At 36.1% G+C, this 22467-nt stretch overlaps 1 protein-coding gene across 3 annotated transcripts in view; it reads right to left on the minus strand.

The window, feature by feature from the left end:
• Positions 1 to 22467, minus strand: part of NTRK2 (neurotrophic receptor tyrosine kinase 2) — a 380358-nt gene that overhangs the window by 244443 nt on the left and 113448 nt on the right. Inside the window, exon 10 of one of the 3 annotated variants that reach the window (XM_049770642.1) lies at positions 6045 to 6754. The exons of the other annotated variants lie outside the window; for them this stretch is intronic. Within the exon in view, the coding sequence (XP_049626599.1) occupies positions 6717 to 6754 (38 nt within the window). The 3' untranslated portion in view covers positions 6045 to 6716. Of the gene's footprint in view, positions 1 to 6044; positions 6755 to 22467 lie in introns of those variants that run through there. 3 annotated transcript variants of the gene reach the window in all.

The following is a 22467-nucleotide window of genomic DNA, read 5'->3' on the forward strand; positions in this document are numbered from 1 at the left end:
CTGAGAAGCCACTGAGCACCATGAGTTTTTCACCCTTCTTCCCCTAAATGTATCACCAGGATGAAGCAGGAACAGCTGGATCACATACAGAAAGACCCATTGAGTGACATTCTTTCAGTTTAGAAGCTGTTATTTAAGCCTGACAATTGCTCTATGACCAGTATGTGCTAGTGAGGCTGTCATTTTGAGGTATTTACAGGGAGGTCTAACAAAAAGTGTAAACTAAAGTTCTTCCAGGATACCACTTGCCTGGCAAAGTGCTAAGAACTTTACATTTATCAACTTAATTCTCTTAAGAGCCCAGTGGAAACAGGTAACTACTGTTATCAACTAATTTTATAAATGAGGGAAGTAGGGAAGATAACAGTGAAATAACTTCGCCAAGGCTCTGTAAATTTAACTAAATTCCCCAAGGCTGTTCTATTTGTAATCTTAACTGAGATTCAAACCTAGATAGCCTTGGTCAATTACCTATAAACTCAAATTATCAAAACAGTCTCAAAGAGCAGACAAAGCCATTCTCAGCTTAGCAAATTTAAAAGACAATAAAAAAATGTGCAAGTCACCAGCAATGAACAGTCATATAATATATTGATAAAACACTTGGTCACACAGGATCCATTTTTCCGATCTCTAATTCTTGGATTGAAGCAAAACTCTTCAGAAGGTTAAGGCAACACAAATAAATTGGAGACAGGATACCACAATGTTTGCTTTTAGGTTCAATACTCTAAGGAATAGATGAAGCAGAGACAATGTATTCAGTATCTGTATGGATACAGAAGGCACTTGGGGTATGAACACCAAGTTAGCAGTTAGGAAGTCTTTTCTCTCTGTACCCACCTTTCTCTTTTTGTATAAAAGCAAAGGTCATCTTCACTTGAATATACAATCACTTCCATGGAGAGATTCTTTGCCTGAATTTATCAATTCCAAGTTCTTTAATGAACAAAGATGGCCCTTTTCCAAAGAATATAATTGTTTTGGTTCTAATTTCCTCTTTAGATCATCCTAATCTTTGGTTTGCTTTGCTTTTTAAGATTGCCCCTTTAGTCAATGATGAAAATTTTATTTTGTGAATGGAAGACTTTTCTTAGAGTCCAAAGTGGGTTTGGGACTCCCTACAAACTCCAATAATTTTTTACACACTCTTCTTTGTTCTAATATTTTTAATCTTGGACACCATCAATGACATATGGACCAATGAAATGTGTAGAGAGGAAATAGAGAGAAAAAGTATACAGAGAATGCTACAGAGATTGCAAGACACATATGGATGAATTATAAACTTTATTGGATTGTTAAAAATGAATGGATTCAGCAAGTACATTTATAGTCTATCAACATTGTTAAAACAGTACTTAAAATAAAATATATGATAGAGTATTATTTACAACAAATGTGAAAAATGACTATAAAACCTTTGAGTGAAGAAAACACACTTGAGAATGTGTCAAAGGCTGTCTGTAGATTACAGCAATAGATTTGTGTATGAAATAAAAGAAACACAAGGAACTGTCTTTTTCTGGAATCCATTGTTGTTCCCCTTTTATTCTTTTATTGACTTTATTGAATTATAATTGACAAATAAAAATTGAAGATATTTAAAGAGGACCTTCTGAATCAAAACACATATACATTGAAATACAATCCTTTGCAATTTTATATTTGTATGTGCTCCATTCACAGATAAATTCTCTTAAAATAAAGGTAGTAGAAATTCTCTGTTCTTTGCTTTTTACATATATTTTCCCTTAGAATTAAGATGACTGAGAGAACCAGTGCAGCCTTCTCCTTGGTGCTCACTAGTAACCATCCCAAGACTCTCTTGAACATTAAATGCCTACATCAAACTCAAAGTGTTCTTGCTGTTAAAAGTGATTTGCTGAGATGTTTCTTTATCCCTGAACACCAAATCAAGGCAATGCAATGACTTGATTAAGAAGCTGCCTTGTGTGACCACTGTTTCCCTATCACTTCTGGCTGGGAAATATGTAAACTTAATTCAGGCTAGTAGCATCTCATTGAGTATTACATTCATTCTGCAGACCATTCTTTCATTGCGCTCTTAACTTTTCCTGGTGCTCTGGTATAACCCTGGCATGTAGGCACTATAGCTGTTTGAATGCAGCAGAACACACTTAATTGGATAGTCACATTAGTTCTAGTCAAGTAAGTTGAGTGGTACTAGCAAAGGGGTCTCCTCTGACTTCCAAGATAGTAAAGCTATGACCAATGGTAGGATACAGCAACCTTGGGAAGTCCTATTTTATATGGAATTGCTTCTCTTTAGTGGCTCTGTCTCTATATCCATAAGGGGTAGCCCTCTGAGTCCAGATCAAACAAAACTAAGTGGACTTCTATTGACATATAAATAAACTAAATGAAAACTAAACAAAAAGTACTATAAATTATCTCTGCACTGGTGGACAGAGAATTAATACAGATCCTATTTAGTCCTGTGATTTCAAGTTGCCTGAAAAAATTTGCTGTATTTATGAAAATAACAACTAAAGCAAACAAACATGAATAGAGAGAGAGAAGGATTATGTTTGCCATAGAGGCATAGAAGAGGGCAGGGGAGACTAGGAGAAAAATGGGGGTCATTGGTGCAGGAAATGTGCACTGGTGAAGAATATGTTGTACATTATATGACTGAATCTCAATTGTGAACAACTTGTGTGTCTTACAGTTATTCAAGTATAGGATTTATTTATTTATTTATTAAAAAATAGAACTTCTGGTTTGCAATAAGGTTAGTTCGAATGCTAGCAGGAAAAGGAGACAAGATTTTAGGTGAAATGAGAAAAGAAAGAGATCAGCATGAGTAGGGGTGCCTTCTTGACCTTCACTGCTGCCTGACAATGATTTGAGATCATTCCTGATAATTCTGAATCTGTTTACTTCCAAATACACTAAAAATGACAATCTGAAGGGAACTTTAAGCCTAAACTCTAATTCAATGTTATCGAATCTGCAGGAGTTTGGAGCTAAAAAAAAAAAGTAAGCTCTGTGGTACAGGGAGTGGCTGGAATTATTATTTTTAATATATAATCTGCATTTGGAAAAAGCACTCAATGGGACAAAAATGAAACCATCCTTATTGAAGATTGGTGATAAAACTTTCTGAATCAAATGTCTCTAATGTATGTGGGAATTCATTTAATCTTTAGACAGAAGGATCTTTGTTGGCTGCAGATTGGTATATCATGTGACAAACTGTGATTAGTGTATCTTTTGAATGGTCTCCTAGGACCCAAAGAGATACAGAATCTGAACCACATGTCATAATGCTGACATATCATCAGCATATGAAATACAGTCATGATGAAAGGCTGTGTGTTTTCTCATCCAGGAGATATGGGAATTGGAAGAAAGAAAATCAGACTAGAATAAAGTCAAGAAGAAGGGTTCATAAGTTATCATGGCTGCATGAAAGTGAGGTTGATGGGTACTTTGAATGCAAACACAGAGAGCCCAAGGCAGCATAAGTGAGATCATGTCCCAGATCATGAAATTTACAAGACAGGGGCCGGGAAGGTGGCGCTGGAGATAAGGTGTCTGCCTTGTAAGCGCTACCAAGGAACGGACCGCGGTTGGATACCCCGGCGTCCCATATGGTCCCCCCAAGCCAGGGGCGATTTCTGAGCACATAGCCAGGAGTAACCCCTGAGCTTCAAACGGGTGTGGCCCAAAAACCAAAAAAAAAAAAATAAAAGAAATATACAAGACAGGCCAGAGTATGAGGCATGTTTTTGATTGCCATAGTGATGTCCTTCACGGTGATGCCAGCAACTGAAGTTGTAAAAGAGACTGAGAAAGATTGAGGGAAAAAACAATAGTGTTTTAATACAAAAGTAAGCAAATGGTTGGTCACTAAAATGCAGTGTTGGCCTACATACTATTGTAAAAATAATTGAGCTATTTGCACATTAAAATCTAGACCTCAAATTTCTGTTAAAAATTAGTAGATATGTGAGCCAGAGTGATAGTACACTGGATAGGATACTTGTGTGGCACATCGCAGAACCAGGTTGGATCTCTGCCTGGCATCCCTATGGTACCTGGTTCCTGCCAGGAGTGATTCTTGAATGGAGAGTCAGGAGAAATCTCTGAGGACTGTTGGATATGGCCCTACTTACCCCCAACAAACAATTAGAAGATGTGGACACTTAGGTCAATTTTCCTGGCAGGAGGACATTGGCTGGGGTTGGGACTCAACTTCCCTGAAGGATGGATGTATTCCTTTACTGCTTGTCTGCTACTAAAATGCCAGATCTATATTAGAGGGGGCAGTTTTGATTTCAAAATTTCTACCTTTCCTTTCTAATACAGCAAATATACATGAATAATTTTGTTAGGAAACTCTAAGTATATTTTATAAAGAAGATATGCAAACAAAGAATCAAAAGGAATGATGTAGCTAGAGACAAAAAATTAGAAACTATGTTATAGATATGTTCTTTTAAAATTAAAAAATAAAATGCAATAAACCTAAGAAACATATGAGACAATTATCTGATAGTCTTCTGTTTTCCTGGTTCCCCAGTAGATGTTCACTTCTCTTTGATATATTAAATTAGTTTATCTGTCCACTCCTCTCCATTTTAAAACAAAAATCTACCCTGAAAGTCTTCTAGCTATTGAGTATAATTTTTTCCCTTTTGAGTCATCTGGAAAACTTATAAAGTAGTCCTGAAACAGTTCATTGCCTTTTTATGATTCTAGGGAATAAAATAAAAGCTTTTTAAAAATTGTACTAAATGGCTGATATTTAAGAACCCTTACTGTTTCCACAGTGTTTGCTTAGCTCTTGGTTTGTTTGTTTTATTTTTCTCTTGTTTTTTTTTTTTTCTTTTCAAATTTGTTTTCTTTCAGGATGCAGAGTTTCTGCAAAGAGCTAGCCTCTTTGTAAACCAACACCTTTGGGAAAGATCAACACCTAAGTGACAGGAACTGTCATTTAGCAGCAAGCAAGAAAAAGGGTCCTTAGAGAATATTCAAGCATGTCCACCCCAAAATGAAGCTGCCCTCAAACTCAAATGTTATTTTGGGAAAATAAATAATTTTTTTATACTTTGGAGACACTGTTGCCTTCATACATGTGAATATGAAGCAGCCAAGCCAAGTGCTGTAAGCCATAGGATTCTGTTAAAATATCTATCTAGAAGTAATACATTTAGTGCCTCATGTAAAGATACAGAATAAAATATTCATCATGGACCATTTTTTAATATCAAGTGGTTCCCAAATGGATGCTGGTTTATTAAGATTAATGCCTTGGTTACACAGGACTCAAAATAATGTTTTCAAACATGTTGAGCTCATAAAAATCTATAAATCCTGAAAACTGAACTGCAAAACTGGAAATGTTTCCATGAAAAAAGAATGTTCAAACGTTAAAGAATGTCCAAATCAATCCTGGCATTTACAGAAGTGCCTTAATAAGAGCTGCTGGTAATTCAAACAAAATGTTCTAGTTCTGATTTCCCCCTAACAAGAAGGCTTTGAGTTGGGATAGGGTGGGGCAGGCAGACTTGTTGGTAGGACAGGAACACTACCTGGGCACATTGAGCAAAGTACACATAAGTCACTGCAGTGACCAAGTAAGCAGGGGTTGCAAAGTAAGGCTAAGTGGGAGGAAGAATTTTATCTCTAAGATCAACTTCACCACTCTGAAGATTGACAGTATAAAGGCCATTGTCACAACCTGCTTATTTGGTTCTACTGGAGTCAGGGAGCACTCTCTTGATATGAAAAGCAGGCAGTAGGACAGTACATTGTTGTAGGACTATCTTAGAATTTTATCTACCACTCACAGCAGGACAACCATTCTGTTAACAGCCTTTTTAGAGTAGCAGAGCTGCAGTTCTGTATGGAAACAGCATGGGAGACTGTGGTCTTCTCACTCGGCACACTTCTAAAGAGCAAGTCATTTATTCACAGAGGGCAAAGGAAAGGACATATGCACCATATGTATACACTTCACTCTTAGTGATTCTGAAACTGACTCTGTCTATTCTAAATCAATAGCCCTTATGAAATAGCTTTTATATTTTATTTTATTGCCCACTGGTAATCTTTAAAGAAGTCACTTGTGGTGGTTGTACAATTCAGGACCTTCATTGTCAGTGAAAAGGTACAGAGCTTGGCGACATTATGGGTCCTCACAGCAATGGTATTTGTAGTCTTAACACTTTAAATCTTGTGTTGTGGTATTAAAATAAAATTTTCTGAATTCAATACTGATTAAGAAACAGAGATACTAAAGTAAGTAATAATGGAGATTATACTGTTTAATGTGTACTTATACCTATTCCTAACTGAGGTTTGTGTACATTTACAATTCACCTTTAATAAAAAGAAATAATTAAATCATTATACTTCCAGTAGGTTCAACAGCATACCTTTCAGAAGAGAAGTACAATCCATGGAATTTCATTTCAATGTTGTATTTGAACAGTTGTAAGAACAAAGGAAATTAATTAATTTAAGATGATTTCTTGAGTTTCTGCTTAGTTGCCCCAATCACAGCTCACACCATCTGCAGACTTCATGAAGTACTTCCTACAAACACCATCCTCATCTACCTGAAAACCCCAGACAAGCTGCCCTTCCTGGGAGAAGCCAATGCCAGTCCCAAGAGTCCAACTTATAGGCAGCACCAACCAACAAGCACCACTGCCCCTTTTTCTGTCTTTTTTCTTTTATTTCAGCTACCCATCCAGTGGGATCTTATGAAACAAAACAAAACCTAAAAGAAACACAAAATAAAACATAAGTCATGCTCAAAAGAAAATTCAATGAAAATTAACATATAAGAACAATTACTTTTTAAAGAACATAATAAATAATATCAAAATTAAGACAACATGAAATACATTTCAAAACATAAAACAATATATAACAGTATGAAAATCAAGAAAATGTACATCTCATTACTGACTAACTTTACACTTAAAACTGATTTCACATGGAATATGAAACAATGAAAAGAAATACAAAAAATTTCTGGAGCTGGCTCATCCCACACTGGTCAAATGTTGACATCTAAATCTGATGAGAAAACTATATAAAATAGAAATGAAACCTGGAGTTTTGTACAAATAGAAAATAAATAAATACATAAAAATACATGTTAAAATTCTGGTTCTCTTTACCCACCTCATCTTGCCAACTCCCTTTTTCTAAAATAATTGATAAGCTACTCAGCAACCAGACCAAAGAATAGACTGCTTTTAACTGGCAATGCTTTTAACTTCTCATTTTACAAAGACTTGTATTCTCTCTTAGAAATCCTTTTACTAGATAATTAATTAATTGACTATATTTAGTTAAGTAGTACTCTTTACATTTATTATATATATAAGTTGCAAAATCTATTACTTGGCATAAGATACAGCATACATGTAGTGCATTGCATGTATATATTATATAGGTAAAATGTAATATTATATATCCATAGTTTATGGTATACACACAATATAAGCCATGTAAGATGTAACATATTCATACATCTATGGATATATAAAACTTAATATAGATAATTATGGTGTAAACATTTATTGTACACTAAACAAATAGTACATACTATGATAGATGACAAAAATATAAAGACAATGTAATTACTTGACCTCAAAAAATTATTTGGAAAATGGTGAGTTAATTATCTGCACAATAAATAACAATGGAGGGCAGAGAGATAGATACTAGAGAAGGTAGGGTGCTTGCATTACATAAAACCAGTTGGATTCCTAGCACTGTAGATGGTGCTCTCAGTCCTTCCAAACATTGTCCCTAAGTGGAGAGCAAGCCAGCAATAGCCCTGAGCACTGCCAGGTGTGGCCCAAATCCAAAATAAATAAATAATACAGAATTGGCTCTGTACCAGTCTCTTTTTTTAGACTCTATCCAAATTTATCTATTTTGGTTTCACAATAGCCCTAAGATAGTTCTTTGATTGTGCCACTTTGCTGATGAAATAGCTAAGCCCAGAAGTGAAAGCAGCTTGTTTGAGATACAATAGCATCTCTCTGATTAAACTCAGTTTCTCATCCAGGAACTTTAATTTGGAGGTCATACCTGTTAAGAAGACAATTTGTTTCCACAGTTGCCTATGAAATCTCAGAAAGTATTTTGTGGAGATTTCATCACATACAAGTCTGTGTGTAGTTAGTATGAAGGGTCATCAGTTTTAAAGTGACAGATAGATGATGTTGTAGTAGAAAATCTCAATGTCTTTCAAATTCAGCTTGGGAAGGCACTTTAAGGCCCAACCCTCCAGACTCTTTAACTTCCTCAACCTGGTATCTGGTCTGCCAAGCGCTGGTGTCATCTGACTCCAGAGCTGTAATTACTACCACCAATCTGTATCATCACTTACAACACAAAGAGAGACTAAGAAGCTTAATTTCCATATCATTTCTCTCTCCTGCCTTTCCAAGTCTCAGTTAAAGAACTCTATACAAGTGTTATACACCACTTAAGAATTTAATCACCTCCAAAACACAAAAAAAGAATTTAGGGAGGATACAGCAGCACTGATTAATTCTCCCTTATATCTGACTCCAGTTCTTTCGAGAAGTTCAACCTCTAGGCAAATATGTACTAGTGAAAGCGTGTTCTGTGGCACGTAGCAAGAGGCACGGAATCTTCTAACCAAACACCTTAGTTACTACTAAAGTTTTAAAAGGGTGAGTCTCAAATTCCTTCCTGCTCAGACAATAGGATTAATATCAGGATGTCAAGCTTGCCAATACAAACAGGAGAAACTTGGTGAGGCAAATAGAAGAAATCATCCCCAAACAAAAATGATTTGTTGATTTAATATGTAGTTCCTCGGCATATTCAATTTTAAAGGCATCTTAGTACAAGCAGCGCCATCACCAACAAAACCTCAAGACCTGCTACTGGCATCCTTATTCAGATGGGAATAAGAACTTTAAGAATCAGTTTACCAGCTTTAAACCAAGCAATTCTTCTTTAGCTTTCATTACCTTCATTACTTAATTTTCTACCTCCTGTTTCTTTTAGACTTTTTTATTCTTTCATTTGGGTGCTGGTGATCATATTTGCTAGAAAAAGCTAATTTAGACTCATACTCAGGTTGATGCCAATAGGTGTGTCTCTTCAGCTGTCTTTCACTTTGCTTGCCATGAAATAATCTTTCTAGAGAAGGATACCCCTGCTACAAATATCAATGCAACATAAACAAATGGAGCTAGTATATGTTATTGTCCTTGTATGTAAAGAAACAGATTGTGACAATGACTGATACTGTGCAATATCAATTGATCTTCAAACTTGCTAAAAAAAAAAAAACTCAAGCAAGGAAGGCAAGTTTTCTCTGTGACTTTGATCCTCACATACTGTTGACAAACTAAAAGTATATCATTATAGGTTGAAAATTTATATCATTATAGTTGAAAATTTTGATCCTCACATACTGTTGACAAACTAAAAGTATATCATTATAGGTTGAAAATTTAGTTTGTCTTAGAGGACTGACTTTTTTTCCCCTCAAGAAATGCTCTATATTTTTAAAGGATTGAGTATAAACTTCAGTCAGAATGTGAATGCACCTACAAAATCTCATGATGTTTACCCTCTTAGGTTGTAAGAATCTTAAAAAAGGGGTCCCAGGGTCTGGATAATGGAGAGTATTACAAAGGGGAAGGCATTTATTTGCCTTGTAAGAGACATCACTATGGGTCCCCAAGCCCTGACAGGAGTGATTCCTGAATACAGAGCTGGGAGTAAGTCCTGGAGTAAGTGCCACATCTGGGTGTGGCACAAACACCAAAAGAAAAAAAGAAGGAGCCAAAAACTAATATCAAAAAATAGATAATTATTTTCTCCTAGTGAGGGGGAAAGCTTTTAGACCACAAATGGCTGAACATCTTGTGTGTTTAGCAGCCAAACGAGTTGTCTAGCTTCTGAGCCTGAAATACAGATATTTTGACAATGTGACATTCTGAAGCATTTGCAACATTCCGCTGGGGCATGGTAGTTATGGGAAGAACAGCTCCTTAATCAAGAACAACTTAAAAGCAACTTTGTCACCACTGATTCTACTAGACTGGTAATAAGAGCAAGAAATAAACAGGTATAGTCTGTGAATGGTGGTGGAAAACAGAGAGCAAGAAGAAATACCCGTATGTGCCCCCAAATTTAGTCTGCTATTGCTGATTTCAGGTCTGTTCATCTACCTCTTTATAAGGGAGAACTAGAGGTGTTGAAGGTCAGTAAAGCACTGTGCTTTTTATACGAATGGCTTCCTATCCATTTAAATGTATTTATATTTATACATGCACACATTTTTCCTCCTATTGCTCAGAAGCAATCAACCATAAAATGGCAATGATCTGCAGTATATTTAAATTAACAGCAATTTATCTGGAGCAAAAAGGAAAAATTGCTGAATTGAAGAGAAGTGAAGGAGCGGAAGAAAATGCAGCTGCTACCTAAAAAAGCAAATCTTATCACATTTGTCATTTGGAGAGTTCAAGTAGAAAACTGCAAACTTGGGCATCTGTGTTGCTTAGTGGCTTATTGTTACTTTAGAATGGTCTGGCAGGTAGGGGACTGTTACAGCAGTTGACCTTCATTGTAAAGCAAAGCAAATGCTTTCAGAGATATCTGGAAATAATTGCTAAGTAAAATTAAAGAATAAGTTTTAGATTTCTCATTATAACATTAGGTGCATAGAAAAGAATGGGTATAAAAGCTTTTTCTTACAAAGTGAACCTAATTGTAATGCTGTTTGTTTTAGTACCTTGGCTTAATTATCTGTTGTATCAAGTTGACTTTTACACCAACCATCCCATGCTCTATGCCATTTCTATGTTTTATAGGCAGTTCACTCAACCCACATGGCTGATGAGCTATGTTCAAAGTTACCCAAGAATAGAGCAAGAGAGGGAAATTCTCAACTGCAGATACTGTGGTTTGACAGTTTCATCTGTTACAAAACTCTTGTCTATATTTGCTGCAGAAATGCATACACATTTAAGACCTGGTATATTGTCCTCTGATCTCATTTTGAACTTCACTTAATTATTCCTTTTCTCTTTAGGGGATTCTTGGCCATTCTTGAAGATTTAATGCTAAAGCTGTCCTCCATGTACTAATTTATCAATCTCTCACTTCTATGCCATTTCTCCCATTCATGTGGCCTTCTTATGAATTTCCTTTTATTTTATAAAAATATATTCTTTTTGGACTATTTTCCAGCATCCCAAATGTAACCAACAGAATGATGGAAAGGGTACATTCATACATAGTCTATTTGTGAGGCCACTGCCTCACAAAATACCAAGCACTAAATATACACATCTTAAATTTAAAAATAGCAATACTAATTTTATTTTACTGGAGAGCTTTGATACAATGGCATAATCAAAATCAAGGGTTAGAACGTAGACAGACATTGTAGGAACAACTATTGTTTACTGGTAATTGAGTTGATGAAAAGTCACTTTAAAGCTTACAGCTAAAACCACAGATTGGTTCAAAGTCTATTGAAGGTCACAACATTAGATGTATAGACATCCATAATGCCTCATGAATCATTTATAATCCTAGAAAAATATGCTAGACATAGTTTATTCTAATTTTTACAATGATTAAAACTATAGTGGGTATGGGATAAAGACAACTCTTGTTTTTTTTTTTTTTTCTGGAGATAAACTAAAAACAAATGTTTGCAAATGCTTAGCAAGACTTTAAAGGATAAACTCCAGTTTGAATTTACAAAATGAAATTTCAGGGTCTTGCAAAATAATTCAATGAGTAAGGTGCTTGCCTTGTAAGTGGCTGTCCCAGTTTCAATCCCTAGCATCCCACATGGCATACTAAGCACCACAAAGAGTAATCCCTGAGCTAGGATCCAGGAGTAAGCCCTGAGCATTTCTGGGTTTGCCCTCAAAAACAAAACAAAACAAACAAATAAAACAAAACAAAACAAGTTTAGTTCTGAGCTAACAAATTAAAGCTGGAAACACAGAGTTCTTGGCAAGATATACTGTATAAGGAAAGCCAAAATAATTACACAATAAAAATCCAATAATTCAAAGGAAGATATGAGTTGATCAGCACTTGAAGACAAATGTCCAAGGGCTCAAAACTTAACTAGCATGGCATTCACTACAAAAAGGGCGAGAATCACACTGTTGTCATGGCATCTGCAGCAATGCTTAAAGCAAAAGAGCTTTAAGTAAATTAGAAAATAAGAAACTGGAATTTATTAAAACAGTCAAATTAATCTGTCGTTGTCTTGCTTAACCTGGCTTACTGTATTTCAAAATCTATAGGATAGCTCTTTATAAAGTAAAAAGACATGGTATAAATGACATTGTTTCACTATCTGTTCCTACAGAAGCTTTTCAAAGACTTATTCATTACATACTTATTCAATACATACTAGCCTGGGGCTGGAACAGTGATGTAGCCATAGGGAGCTTGCCTTGCATGCAGCTGACTTAGGATGAACTGCAGTTAGATTTCCCTGTGTCCCTTATGGTCCCCCAAGCCAGGATCAATTTTTGAGCACATAGCCAGGAGTAACTCCTGAGCACCACTGGGTGTGGCCCAATTTATATATATTTATATATGTAATTTATATATATAAAAATATACATATGTATGTGTATATATATATACAGATATTGTGCTAGGATTGACAGTGTCCAAACAAGACACAAATGACATGAGATTACTCAATAAACCTATAGCTATATAAAACCACAATAACCTTAAACATACTAGTGAAAGTTGACATATCTCTGGACATTTCTGACTGAAACTGTAGATCACAGACAAAAACAGATCTAGAAATAAATTTCTATAGAATGAATACTGCTCAAAATGAGCAAGTGAAAGCAAGTGAATGTAGGTCAGTTTGTGTCTCTGAGATGACAGTGATGATGATAATGATGACCATGAAGGTAGTAGTGGCAAAAGTGACAAAAAAGGTATAGAGGAAAAGCAAATGGAGGAGTTTAAACAAAAGAAGCAGTTGTTTCTGCAGTTTTAAAGACTTCAAGCTTCTAATGAGGATGATCACAGTTAAAGAAGAGAGTGAAAGAAACACAGTAAGGTCTTAGAGCAGAATCATACACCCTGGAGTTGAAGCTGATCCAAGAAAGGAGAAATATAAGACAGGAGAGTAATACAGAGTACGTTGTGTTCAATCCCCAGCATCCCAAATGGTCCTCTAAGGCCTGCCTGCAATGATCATGACCAAATTATTACTGGGTAAGAAAGAAAAGAAAGAAAGGAAAGAAAGGAAAGAAAGAAAGAAAGAAAGAAAGAAAGAAAGAAAGAAAGAAAGAAAGAAAGAAAGAAAGAAAGAAAGAAAGAAAGAAAGAAAGAAGAAGAAGAAAGGAAGGAAGGAAGGAAGAAGGAAGGAAGGAAGGAAGGAAGGAAGGAAGGAAGGAAGAAGGAAGGAGGGAAGGGAGGGAGGGAGGGAGGGAGGGAGGGAGGGAGGGAGGAGGAAGGAAGGAAGGAAGAAAGGAAGGAAGGAAGGAAGGAAGGAAGAAGAAAGAAAGAAAGAAAGAAAAAGAAAGAAAGAAAGAAAGAAAGAAAGAAAGAAAGAAAGAAAGAAAGAAAGAAAGAAAGAAAGAAAGAAAGAAAGAAAGAAAGAAAGAAAGAAAAAAGAAAGAAAGAAAGAAAAAAGAAAGAAATAAAGAAAGAAAGAAAGAAAGAAAGAAAGAAAGAAAGAAAGAAAGAAAGAAAGAAAGAAAGAAAGAAAGAAGGGAGGGAAGGAAGGAAGGAAGGAAGGAAAAAGAAAGAAAGAAAGAAAGAAAGAAAGAAAGAAAGAAAGAAAGAAAGAAAGAAAAGAAAGAAAAGAAAGGAAGAAAAGAAATGAAAGGAAGGAGGGAAGGAGAGAAAGGAACAGACAGAACAAAGATAAAAAAGAAATAAGAAAGGAAGGAAGGAAGAAAAGAAGAGAGAAAGAGACAGAAAGAAAGAACAAAGAGAAAAAAGAGAAAGAAGTAAGAAAGGAAGGGAGAAAGAAAAAAAAAGAGAAAGGAAGGAAGGGAGAAAGAAAAACTAGAAAGGAAGAAAGAAAAATGAAGAAAGAGAAAAAATAAAGGAAGAAAGGAGGAAGGAAGAATGGAAAGAAGGAAGGAATGAGGAAAGAAGGAAGAAATGAAGAAAGGAAAAAAGAAAGGAAGAATGAGGGAGAGAGGGAAGGAGAGAAAAAGGTTAGGAGGGAAGGAGGGAAGAAGAAAAGAAAAGTTATACATAAAATTTTTCCTAGAGCATTTTTTCTTCTGGCAGTCCAAACAGTGCTTCAGAAAACGAGTTTATAGATTGTTAACATTTCGATTACATTCTTTTTTTTATCAGTTATTTATTTGTGCTAGATTATTTATTTTTTCTTTTTTTAAAATACTATCTTTATTTAAGCACCTGATTACAGACATGATTGCAGTTGGGTTTCAGTCATATAAGGAACACCCCCCTTGAACAGTGCAACGTTCCTATAAGAGGAATGTGGATACAGTAACCACTTCTATCACTGCAAAACTAGAAAGACAGACCCATAAATGAGTCAATTAAAGGAGACAAATGACCTTCCCTTGAACAGAGGCACCTTAATTAATCTCATCTCCATTTAACTTAACTGAGTACTCAAAGAAATTTGTTGCAGTTAAGCAACAAATTATTCCAGATTACAAAACAAAAATGGATGATGTAGGTAATGCCAGTGAACTGAAGATAAAAACACAAAACACTCAAATCTATTTGAGTTAAAGACAAAACTCAAAGCTTTTGTTCTGTCTTATAACATATATCTTGTAAGAAAGGCTTCCATTATCCTATGATCTAGGGTCAAAAATAAAAAAGGTCAAAGTTTATCTCCCAAGATTTGAAATACTGTTTTCTAAGGATTGAAGGTCAGTTTCTTGATCCTGTATCATTGTAGCGTTTTCTTCTCTGGTATCTGTCACAGATACCTTTTTACTGCCCAGTCCCTCACAGTGACAGTCCTACAGATCTATTCTAGACTGCAGGGCTACAGATCTGCCTCTTCGGGTGATTCCAGACCCTGTCAGGCAGTCATCATTCTTCAGAGATGCTTCTCTAATAACACTTTTCTCGAAAGATGTGGATGAGTACTAGGAAAAAAAAATCCTTTGCTTTTGATTAAGAGGTAAAGCCTCTTTCCATTTCAACCTTACATGCATTCTACCTAAACATGGGGTAGACAAATGCACACTACCTTATGCAAAAGTGGTGAAAAATTTAAAATTTTACAGATAAAAATACAGTATATTGGACCGGAGCGGTGTTGAGTCTACCTTGCCAGCACTAGTTTAGGACATAGAGCGGTTTGATCCCTCAGCGTCCCATATGGTCCCCCAAGCCAGGAGCAATTTCTGAGCTCATAGCCAGGAGTAACCCCAGAACGTTACCGGGTGTGGCTCCACAAAAATTACAAAAAAACAGTATAATTACATGTGCACAGCAGAAATGACAGATTAAAATTTATTTGATTTCATTCTTCTTAATTATGGCCACTTACCAGCTATTTTTTACCTATACGTGATGCTAGAACTTCATTTCTAGCCACCGTAGAATCAGAATTTTAATTAGTTGCCCTACACTTCTCTTTCTGTATTATTACATGCCACATAATTCATTTCCATAGTAATGCCTGAAAGAAGCCCACTTGGTTGGTTAATTAGAAAGCAAGCACAAGTCAGAGAGAGCCATTGGATCCTAACACGGCCCTTCCTAAGCTGTGTGATCCTGGCCAAGACTTCCGAGCCTTACTTTCTAGCTGTAGATTAAAAAGCTTTTAAATCTAGTAGACTGCGGAGGCAAACAGATAGTACAGGGGTTAAGGCACTTGCCATGAATATGACCATCGCCTTAACCTCATGTCCTACCTCTAAAGCTACTAGGAGTAATTTCTGAGCACAGAGCCTGGAGTAGCCACTGAGCACCAGTGGGCATGTTTCACTCCAAACCCCCTCCAAATATAAATAAAGAAGAATAAAAATCTAGCATACTGTGATACTAAAATTAACATGAGTGCCTTATATTCCCCATACCATGCAGAGATTTCTTAATTCAGGATAGTGCTAGGAACTATTGCTTATTCTAACATAGGACACATCCAAGCTTACAAAATTCCAACATACCTTATTTATTTTTTAAAAGTTGAAATGACCTCTTTCATTAAAGATAGTTTTCTTTTAGAAACTGATTCACCAAAAATATTTTTCTGATAATAGACAAAAAAATTCCTGATAAGTTAACAAGCTAAAGATGACCTACCTCACCTTCATTGAGTCTATTGAGTCATATAAATGTAAATATATGTATAATATGTATAATAACTAATTCTAGTGACCATATACTTAAAACTTACAGCACTGTAAATACTTTAATAAATTCCTGCTTTCTTCCACTTCACTATAACTAATATTTTATCTCTGAATTTTTCATTTATTTTGTTTTTTCTGGGCTGCCCAAATGTCTTTTTCCCTTTACATTTCTCTTCTCATTTATTTTCCCTTTTCTTCTCTCTTCTTCTCTCTCTGAGCCTATATTTCCTCTCCTTTTCCTCATTTAACTTTCCTTCCCCATCTGCCTCATTTCTTTAGGTGTGGCTTCTCTCATTTTTATCTTTATTTTCACACTGAAGAGGAAGAACTAGTTTATGCTTACATTTTTATTCATCAAATAGATGTTATAGTCTCTAGAGGTGCATGTTACATATTTCCTCTTTTAAAAATTATGTAGGGAGTTTGAGAGATAGCACAGCAATAGGGCTTTTGCCTTGCATGCAGCCAATCCAGGGCCAATGATGATTCAAATCCTGGCATCACATAAGGTACCCCACCACCACCAGTGCTTGCCAGGAGCGATTTCTGTATGCAGAGCCAGGAGTAGACCCTGAGCACCATTGGATGTGACCCCAAAACCAAGGGTAAAAAATAATGTAGGGGTCTAGAAGATAGTTCAATGGCCCAGGGCACATACTTAGCATACAGGAGCCTCAGGTTTTAATCCTACTATTATGTAGTCCTCTTAGACACTATCAGAATTGATTCTGGAGTGCTGTGTTGAGAGTAGACTCTGAGCATCTTTTGAGTTTCACAGTATTGATTATAATATTCCCTCCTAAACCCATTTTTAGCTGTATTATGTTGACCATTTCACACTGCAAACTAAAATTGGCAGCAAAAATTTAACCTCATTACCAATTAGAATTAAAGGTATATTCTAAAAATGTCATTAAATAATGTAAGTAAATGACAATTTATAAAAATTGTTTTCCTGTGTCTTCATGTATATACTGATATTATTTTATATACATCATAGGGGCCACACTTGATGGGTTTAGCCCTGGTTTTGCACTCAGGAATTACTACTTGCACTGCTGGCACTGCTGTGGGTAGAGGGTGCATGCATATGGGATGCCAGGGATTGAACTTGGCCAGCTCTTTGCAAGTAAATGTCCTATGGTCTGTAGTTTAGCTTTGTCCCCTCCACATAATTCTTTTAGGAGTTATTATTAGTTTACTGTAAAGTGAAAAGGTTAATTATTTCCAATGAAACATTTAAGAAAAAGGAATGTAGGAGATAATATTTTTGACCTATTTATATATTTTACTCATCATGTAGTAATAAAACACCTACTATCATTATAATACACCAAATCATCTTTTAAAATTATTTTATATAATTCAGCTTGGCACTTAAGGCTAAAAAATCCTTGAGCTTCCTTTATAAAGCAAGGACATCTTACCTACCAAGACATAAATGCTTCAAGAATCAAGAAAGCATTGAAGTAGTTGAATTTTTTGCTATGCCAATCTCAGATGTGTTTTGGAATACACTGGCCATTTGTTCAGGGCTAAATAAACCCTCCTTGTTGCTTTACAGCAGGGGTCTTCAAACTACAGCCCGCGGGCCACATGCGGCCCGCAGAGGAGTCTGATCTGGCCCGCCAGCAGTGAGCGCTGTTTGGTTGCCAAGATACCTGCCAGCATATACACTCAGTGTCTCGGTTTCTCAGGGATGACGTCAACCCACAGAAGTCCGTTGGCTGAGTAGAGGGAGAGTTTTGAAACGTTTCTATGACTTACTTCCGCAGATTACAGCTTTTCTACTTTCAAAAAACCAAGAAGTACCAGAGCTCAATGATGCAGAATGGAAATGGCACCTTGCCTTTCTGACAGATATAACAGAGCTACTCAACAGTTTCAATCTGCAACTTCAAGGCAAGGGGAAGCTCATCTGTGATATGGCATTGCATGTAAAAGCATTTGAAGTAAAATTAGACCTTCTCATCAAACAAATACAGGAGAAAAACTTCAGTTATCTCCCAACAACTCAAAACCTGTCAGCGGACAAACCATTGGTTGCATTCCCAGTGGAAACATGTCTGGCTTCACTAGAATTGTTGCAAAAGGAGTTTCAATTTAGATTCAAAGAGCTTCATCTCCATGAATAGGACATACAGCTTTTTCGTAACCCATTTTCTGTTGAGATTGAAAATGTCCTTACAATTTACCAAATGGAACTGGCTAAACTGCAGAATTGTGACTCTCTGAAAGACACATTTAAGTCAAGTAACCTTTTGAATTTCTATGCATCTCTCCCCTCTGAGATATCCAAATATCAGGAACCATGCACTCAAAATGGTAACCATCTTTGGTAGTACTTATGCCTGTGAACAGACTTTTTCAAGAATGTAACATCTGAAATCTCCAACCAGATCAAGATTAACTGATGCCCACTTGCATCACTTGCTACGGCTGGCAGTGACAAATATGGAACCGGACATTGACCATCTCATTAGCCAAAAGCAGGCCCACAGTTCCCATTGAAATACTGGTGTGTGATCTGTTTATTTATAAATGGTTTTCATTTTATTTATATAAGATATGTGCAGTGTGAGTAGGAATTAGTAGCTCATATAGTCCGGCCTTTCAGCTCTCTAAGGGACCTTAATCCGGCCCCCACTTTAAAAAGTTTGAAGACCCCTGCTTTACAGTTTCTAATAGCAGTCAAGATCAGTATATATTAACCATGTCAACAGTGAGTTCAGCAAGCCAATGTGATTATCTTCAACTGCATATACAACAATAGGCTATAAATGCATTCTTTGCTCTGAGTTTGAAATAAAAATGAAATGGAACTTTGCTCAACAATCCTATATTTACACTCTCCAAAAATATGGGGTATGAACAAGAGTTCAAAGCCTCAGGATGCTGAGAGAGGGCTGTGCTGAACTACAACAGCCACATCCATGAACCTCCACATGCTAGCCCTCTTCTCCTGGTCTCAATTGGTGGATGTCTTATCAATTCACACTGGAGACTACTTGCTGGAAGAGACTAGAAAGTTACAAGTATGTCAGACTCTGATGGAAATGTCTGAAAATCATTCATGGCTTCAGTTTCAATTTTAAAACCAAAATATATTATTTTGCAAAAGAATTTAGCCTTCACCCCTTATTTTAGAAATATACAGTCCTGGGGCTGGGCGGTGGCGCTAAAGGTAAGGTGCCTGCCTTGCCTGCGCTAGCCTTGGACGGACCGCGGTTCGATCCCCCGGTGTCCCATATGGTCCCCCAAGCCAGGAGCAACTTCTGAGCACATAGCCAGGAGTAACCCCTGAGCGTTACCAGGTGTGGCCCAAAAAACCAAAACCAAAAAAAAAAAAAAAAAGAAAAAAAAAGAAATATACAGTCCTGCCACAGTAGACAGAACCCCTTGACTAATGAACAGGTGAGCATCTTCCCTCCTCCCAAAAGGACAAAAACGAATGGAGGAACAGTTTTTCAGTGGCAGCCAGAACCCCTTGAGTAACTAGCAGGTGAGCACATCTCCTCAAACAAAGGATAAAACCTGGATGGAGGTCCAGCAACATCCATGGCAGCCAGAATCCCATGATTTCACATGCCCAAAGGATAAAAATTGGGTGGAATCCCAATTTCCTCATAGGCAACAGGAACCTTTTAATTGATGATATGGTGAGCGCTCCCTTACCCAAAAGGACAAAAACTGAAGGAGGCAGTACTTCATTCTGCAGTGCTTATCCCCTAATCAATGTACACCAGCACAACACTTAGACCACACTACACTTCATAGGACACAATAGGAAAATAGAAAAATAATGCAGAAAATCAAATTGCGTGGAGAATGAAGATGGTAGCACTGAAGACCAAACAAGTACCAGTCACTCGCCTACATAGTCTTTCTGAGAAAGTCTTTAGAGGAAATATAGAGGATGCTCAAACAACTCAAAGAATTTATGGAATGAACTCAATAAACCACAAATAAAAAGGAAAAGGATATGGAAGTGGAAATGAGAAAACTTCAAACTGAAATATCCAGACTAAAATACTTAGTAGGCAAAATAAAAACCTCACTGGAAAAGATTCATCAGCAGAGTAACAGCTGCTAAGGACAGATCAGTGAGCTGGAAGATGTGCTGTATAAGAACTCCATGAAACAGAAGAGGTTAGAAAAGGGCCTTATAGAAAACAATCACATGATGAAAAAATATTCAAAGAAAATAAACAGATAAAAATAGATGTCTGGGATGAACTCAACAGAAACAACATAAGAATCATTGGAATCCCAGAGGCTCAGTAGAAAATCCCCATAAAGAATCAACAGTCGAGGACATCCTTGCAGGACATCCTTGCAGAAAAACTCAAGGGAACTTAAAAAGTGCATTCAACCAAATCCTGCATGGCCAAAGAAGAGTACCAGCAAAAAGGATTCCAAAGAAAAGCACCCAAGGCACATCCTAGTCACAATGATAAATACAGCAGATAAGGCTAGAATTCTGAAGGCAGCAAAAAAAAAAAAAAAAAAAAAAAAAAAAAAAAAAAAAAAAGCTACACTGAACGAAGTATCCTTAAGATTGACAGAAGATATATCACAAGAAATCCTCAAAGCCTGAAGGTAGTGGTGGGATATAGTGACAAAACTCAATGAAATGAATGCTTCACCAAGAGTACTTCACCCAGCCATACATTCAGATCTGAAGGAAGGATACACAGCATGATGAATAAACAACAGCTCAGACACTTTACAGACTCTAAACTAGCCTTAAAAGAAGAACTGAAAGATCCACTTTGTCAAGGCAGACCCAACAAACAAACCAAACTCCTACAAAAAAATGAGAAGGCAGTAAATTCCATGACAATCATCTCTCTAAATATCGTTGAGATAAATAAACCAGTTAAGAGACCTAGAGTGCAAAATGGATCAAAATGTTGAATCCAACATTTTGTTGCATATAAGAAATGCATCTGAGTAGACAGAGCAAATATAGACTTCAAATCAAATATTGGACAATAATAATTCAAGCAAACAACTTTCTTACATAGGCTGGGGTGGCCATACTTATAGCAGAGTACACACATTTTTAAACTTAAAAAAGTCATATGAGACAGAGATGGACATTTTTAATAATCAAGTTATATGTGCATAGGAAGAAATCACACTCCTAAATATATATGCACCCAATGAATGCCAGCAAAATATTTAAAAACAATTGCTGACAGCATTAAAGGAATCCATCAATAGAAACACAATAGTGTGTTTATAATTCTATTCTATTCCATGACTTCAACATTGCCCTGTGCCTCTGAATAGGTCAAGCAGGCTAAAACCCAACAAAATATACTAGTTCTGAAGAAAGAAATGGAAGAGTAGCTTCCATTTATGTATACTAAGCTACTCTTCCATTTCTTTCTTCAGAATGAGTATATATATATATATATATATATACATATACTCCCCATGCCCTGAAAATTGGATAGACCAAAATGATAGAAATTGTATAGACTAACTTCTCAGATTATATAATTCACTGAGTCACAATTAAAAGTGAATAACCAACAGACAAAGAGGAAAAACTTTAATACCTGGAAATTAAACATCAATACTGAATAATAAGTGGATTAGAGAGAAATCAAAGAGGAAATCAAAAGATTCCTAGAAACAAATAAAAATGAAGACACGAATTATCAGAATTTGTAGGACACAGCAAGAGTGGTACTAAGGAAAATTTATAGCTTTGCAAGCACTCACAAGGAAGGAAAAGGGGGCCTACATAAATAAGTTAATGGCACAGATTAAACAATTGGAAAAATCAACAAAATAAGATTACTTTGAGAAACTCTATGCTTCAAAACAAGAGAACCTAGAAGAACTTGATAAATTTTTGGATGTCTATGACCTCTCAAAGTTGAACCAATATGATTTGAATATATGAACAGACTATTGAAGAAATTAAAATGTAATCAAAAGTATTCTCCAAAACAAAAGCCCAGACCCAAAAGGATTCACTAGTGAATTCTTATAAACCTTAAAAGAGGATCTACTGCCAATACTTTTCAGACTCTTACAGGAAATTGAAGAACCAGAAACATTCTCAAATAGTTTCTATGAAGTTAACATTATCCTGGTGCCAAAAATATATAAA

The sequence above is a fragment of the Suncus etruscus genome, chromosome 3, assembly GCF_024139225.1.
Source record: "Suncus etruscus isolate mSunEtr1 chromosome 3, mSunEtr1.pri.cur, whole genome shotgun sequence".
Lineage (NCBI taxonomy): Eukaryota > Metazoa > Chordata > Mammalia > Eulipotyphla > Soricidae > Suncus > Suncus etruscus.